Genomic DNA, 5,507 nt, shown 5'->3' on the forward strand with positions numbered 1-5,507 from the left:
CCTGATGGCTCTTCAAGCTGATGAGGGAGAGGGACTTAATCAGGGGAGGGAGAGGGAAATGGAAGGTGGTGGAAGGGAGGAGGCAGAAATCCTCAATAAATAAATAAATTTTAAAAAAAAAGAAAAAGACACAAGAAAGGAAAAAAAATAAAAAAAAATGCACAAACAAGCTAAAAGTCAACCCCATTTCAGGTAGACAATCCAAGGATGAATAATTAACTTCTCCAGATAGTTTAGGCATCAAGAGATTGGCAGAAATAATCATTTGGCTATCCTGTTTTTCCAGTGGTGTGATATTGGAAAATTTAAAAAGTGAGGTATTGGAACTTCAGTATTCTTATTTATAGATTAAATATTTATTATGTTATATAGATTAAAATGATGTGTGAAAATCTGAGCTATTTAGCTGCTCAATAAACAGTAGTGAACTTCATAGTATTTAAACTAAAAAAAAAAAGGTGACTTCATCGCTCAATGCTATCAGCAAAAATGGTGGCTTTTTTAAGAGGCTCTACTACCAAACACTTTGATGCTATTCATGTTCAGCATGTGGTACACTATTCAGGGATGGTGTGGATCCAGTAACTAATTTCTTTCACATGAAATCTAACTGATCTTGTATGTTGTAAGAAAAATCTGAGGTATTAAAGCTGTACATGCCCTGATTTCCTTAGTGGTTGTTCAAGTTTGCACTTCCACCAGCAATGTAGGAGTGCTCCCCTTACTCCACAGTGGATTAGTTTCTCAATGCAAGTAACGAAATAAGCAATATTGATGACATACTGTACATATTTACATATATACTTTGGTGAAAAACAAATATTTTCCTACCCATTGTTATAGACTCCTATGTGTACACTTGAAATTGTACTAATCTTATTTTTTCAGGACTAATGTTAGATAACCATAGAGGTCAGAAGGTCTACTGGAGACATTTTTCTCTTTACTAGGAAAAGAACAGTACTACCTCACTGAAAAATTTACTTAAGTTATGTCTTTGAAAAACTTTGGTGACACCTGATATATATATGTTAAATGATAGATTGAATATTAAATATTAAAAGATAACCTTTAAAGAATGAATTTAAATTAAATTAAATTAATATATTAATATTGGGGTATATTACTACATAAGATTAACTTTTATATTTAAAAGACATGATTTCTTGGCTTTAATGCAGACATAAACTTTGTTGACTTACTTGTTTCCATTTCTCTTTTCTTTTAGGCCATACTTTGGAGGTATAAATTCTCTCAGCTTAAAGGCTCATCAGATGATGGCAAAAGCAAAATAAAATTTTTGTTTCAAAATTCAGAAACTAAACAAATTGAAGCAAAGGTAAACACAAAAGATCCATCACACAATACATTTCCAAATACATCAGTGCCTTAAAGATGCAACGAGGAGAAGGTGAAGGATCAATAAACACAAATGTTTTCCGCCTACCTTGAAATAGCACTGTGACCCTAGAGTACTTTTACTTGAAGGCTTTAATGACAGATTTTCACTGAAAAGCATTGCTTCTAATAAATTATGCCTAACTGATTCTGGGCCTTAGTTTCAATCTGGTATGAACTATAATTACATAAGACTAAAACAACATGCCAAGACCTGAAGGGGCCATACAGCAGTTTCTTAATTTTAAAAAATACCTTGGAAATTTAGCTGCTTTATAGTAATCTATCAAACCTTAAATAGAAGTATAAATTTGCAAAGAATATGGTTTTAAGCAAATATGGAATAATTGCTGATTAGATATGACTTAAAGAAGATGAATTAGTCAATGACTTTCCACATAGTTTTACCTAAGTTATAGTCAAATGGTTTTGCTTAGTAAGGCTCGTGGAAAAAAAAAATGTCAGGAAAGTTCTGTTGTAAGGAAACAGCATGTAAAGCCTCTGGATATTTGAAAGTCTCAGAAAAACAAACAAACAAAAAGGTAGAAAGGAAAGACTATCCTCTGTGAATTCATACAGGTGTGAACAAGGAAGCCTGAGGGATGGCTATGACTGTACGAGTTGATCATGGGGCAGAGGAGGTGATGTTGAATTAGGGTCGAACCCAGATCCATCAGTCTCCTACAGTCTATTCTCAGTATCTATGTCTTCCTATCATACACTACAAACCTTAAATTGGTAAAGATATAAAACTGTAAGGTCTTGATCAGCATCAAACTATTGGACAATAATAAACAAGATGGGTAGAATAATTAGAAAACCTAGATCTTACTTAAAGTGCCCAGATATTTAGGTAATTGGAGAGACTAAAAAACAAGCTATAATCTTCAACTTCATAGGAATAATTTTAAGAAACACTGCTTTAATATTTGTGTTCAGTGGCATTCAAAATTTTTTTATCTATGTGAACTCAGAAGAACACATACACACTTGTATATATCTATATATAATATCTATACATATAATATATAGTATATAATATATTATATGTATATATGTATAAAATCAGAGAAGATGAGACCGTATATATAAGAGGGATAGAGGTAATAGGGTAGTTGGGATGGAAAGAATGGGAGGAGAGACATGGTAAATATTGCACAGAAGAGAGAAAGAGGAAGAGAAAATGATATATTTTCATTAATTTTTTAATTAGAATAAAATAAACCTTAGCTAATAATGACAGAGTTTTAAAAAGACTTTGTAAGTGGGAATTTTGAAGAAATACAATAAAGAAGTGAATGTATTTTACTACTTTCAGAAGTTGCACTATCCTAATCTGACTCTGAACTATGAAAAGGTAAAAGACTGTTGAGACACGGAAGGCTGTTGTGTTCCTATTGCAAACCCCAAGATAACACAGTAGGCCTGTTGATTTTCTCTAGGAGTTCTCTGATGTATTATAATTTGTTCTAATTTCTTCATCTTCCATCACAAATGTGAAACTAAATAACAAAAAATACGCATCATTAATCTCAGGTGTTTACTACGTATGAGTTACTCTCATTGCGATCATAAACTGTATATATCAGTTTCATTAAGCTTATAAATTTCTTAATCAGTCTCCAATTTTCTTGGCATTATAACATGTCTATGAGAGTATTGTATTTTAATATATTACATATTCTAGATTCCAGATGTTATACATAAAAATGACTGCTTATTGACAACTTTGTGAAAAAATAAATTTTTTTCCCCTGATTTACTTCTTTCTCCTTTCCTTCCAGGAGTTGGAATTTTCAAATTTATTTGCTGTTCTTCACTGTATCCACTCATTTTTTGCTGCCAAAGTGGCTTGTTTGGACCCTCTGTTTTTAGGCAATCAGGCTGCTGCTTCTGCTACTGCCACCTCTGCTTCTACAAGCAAAGCAAAGCACGTGGCTTGACAGACTGAGTTCTGCCTAGCAGCCCCACTGTCACTCCTCGTTTTCATCCGGCAGAGACCATGCTGTCACCATGTCAACAGTGAAGTCAGACTGCGACTCCAGTGGGAAAAAATGTCAGGAGGTATCTGCAGTAGATCTTACCCTGGCAGGTATCCGCAAATAACCGGGAATGGGCAGAGCAGCCGATTCTTTCTCCTCGGATCTTTATCAGGACACAGCTGTCACCGTGGATGGTGATGAATGATTGGTGTAAAGTATGTAAATAACACAAAAATTGTAAGCTACCTATAAATAAAAATACCAATTAAATGGCTATTTCTCTATTTTAGATTATTTTGTATGACAGAGACATAGTGGGCAGATCATGAGCCAATGCCCTATCATTGTATTATGAGTGTAAAATAAATTAAAAAGTAAAGCAAGGCAAGTAGCATGCAAAAATAATAATAATAAAACATTAAAACCTCAAGGATAGAAGTACCTTAACCTACCCACATGAGTTTCTTCCTATATTCCCATCTTATGTTTCCACATGAGCACTCCGGTTGTGTTTACCAGATTTAAAATCTTCTGAAGAATAAGTAAAGATAATCACATTGGCCTGTGATACACACTAAGAAATGAAACATTCCTTCTTGAATGAATGCTACAAAAATGTTTTATATTAAAAATGGTATTAGTCCTGAATGGCTAAAACACTCATGATTTTCCTGTTCTTCATGTAAACACACTTATACTCTTTTGCCTAATGATATTTGTGAACAAACTAAACTTTAATAAATTGATATGACCCAAAATTCTTACAGAGAAAATTATGTCAATAAATTCTGTTTAAGAAGTAGGACTTTGTAACCCTTTCCTGTTTAGTCATGAATCGAAAAGTTCCTGAAAAGTAGCCACAGAGGCAATAATTTCATTTGAGTATATTTATTGAGTAAATTGAGATTTGGAAACAATTCTCAAAATACATGTCCTAGAATGCCATGGAGTATGATGAAGTAGTTATAATAGATTAAGACTGCTGTAGCTAGCTTGTGTTAGCGTTAGGAAGACGAAAAGGAGAGAAATAGGAAATATGGAGAATGTACTCATAGCTGGGAATGGGGTCTTGCTAGTCACACAGAGCAGGAAGCATTCTCTCGCCCTCATCTAAGGCTCTGTAGATGTCTGCTTTTAAACAACTGGGTATTTATTGAAAAGTAAAAAGGAAGCCCATTTTTGCTTGTACACATTTCAGTTGATAATTGTTTTAGCCCTTTTTAAATGGCAAGCTTTCTAACAGGGAGTTCACTAATGTAAGATTGGAACTAAAATGCCTTTCCAAAAGAACAAAAAAAATTTAATAATAAAAGTTTACAAACACTATAAGAAAATCAGTGTTTCCCTACAATAGTAATATTGAAATTGTTGCTACTATATCAACCAGACACAAAAACTATGGCAAATTTTGGATGTCACCAATATCAGAGTTCTGACTGTCTAACATAAAGTAGAAGGAGTGAATATGGACATATTTTACTATTTCTTCTGAAACCTCTGCTACTGAGCAAGGTGCAGCCACATGGTGGGTGACCTGGTCTGTAGGGCTTGTGATATGCCACAGTCATCGAAACTAAAAAAAAGGAAATAATCTGGGGTTTTAAACAATGCAGAATTCTTCTGTAATCATGTAAGATAATTTCGTGGAGCTGGAGAGGTGACTGAGCTTTAAGGATTATTTTTGCTCCTGCAGAGAAGGCAGGCTTGCTTTGAGCACTCACTCAGTGATCTGTAACTACAGTTCCAGGGGTTCTGATGCCATTTTCCAGACTCAGCATCTCTGGGGATGCGTGTGGTGCAGGTGAAACAACACATAAAATGATGTAGATTTTACAAGGTTCTCTTTAAACAGACAAAAACAAATTATGCTTTTATTGTTGTTATCTCAAATATTCTACCAGTGTTCCCATTGTGAAAACAGCGAAAGTATGAGATGAGATAGATCTTTGAGTATAGAGCTAGTGTACTTACAGATACATAAGTACATGTATAGAGACGAGTATAAATTGTTGACCTTAATTATACTGAAATAAAATTTTCCACATACATATATAGCATAATTTGAATTCAGCTATAAAGTGTTGCTTGAAATAAAACATATTAAAACAACCTTAGTATTGTTACTAT

The 5,507-nt window shown here is 33.7% G+C and overlaps 1 protein-coding gene across 4 annotated transcripts in view; it reads left to right on the plus strand.

Annotated features, from left to right (window-relative positions):
• The window catches only part of Sntg1 (syntrophin gamma 1), a 400,484-nt gene extending 395,787 nt beyond the window's left edge, over positions 1-4,697 (plus strand). For all 4 annotated transcript variants that reach the window (XM_005362238.2, XM_026786566.1, XM_026786567.1 and 1 more), the window contains 2 exons: positions 1,229-1,339; positions 3,183-4,697. In XM_005362238.2, the coding sequence (XP_005362295.1) occupies positions 1,229-1,339; positions 3,183-3,341 (270 nt within the window). In that variant the 3' untranslated portion in view covers positions 3,342-4,697. The remainder of the gene's footprint in view (positions 1-1,228; positions 1,340-3,182) is intronic.
• Positions 4,698-5,507: the final 810 nt, after the last annotated feature.

This window comes from Microtus ochrogaster, linkage group LG5 (genome assembly GCF_000317375.1).
Source record: "Microtus ochrogaster isolate Prairie Vole_2 linkage group LG5, MicOch1.0, whole genome shotgun sequence".
Lineage (NCBI taxonomy): Eukaryota > Metazoa > Chordata > Mammalia > Rodentia > Cricetidae > Microtus > Microtus ochrogaster.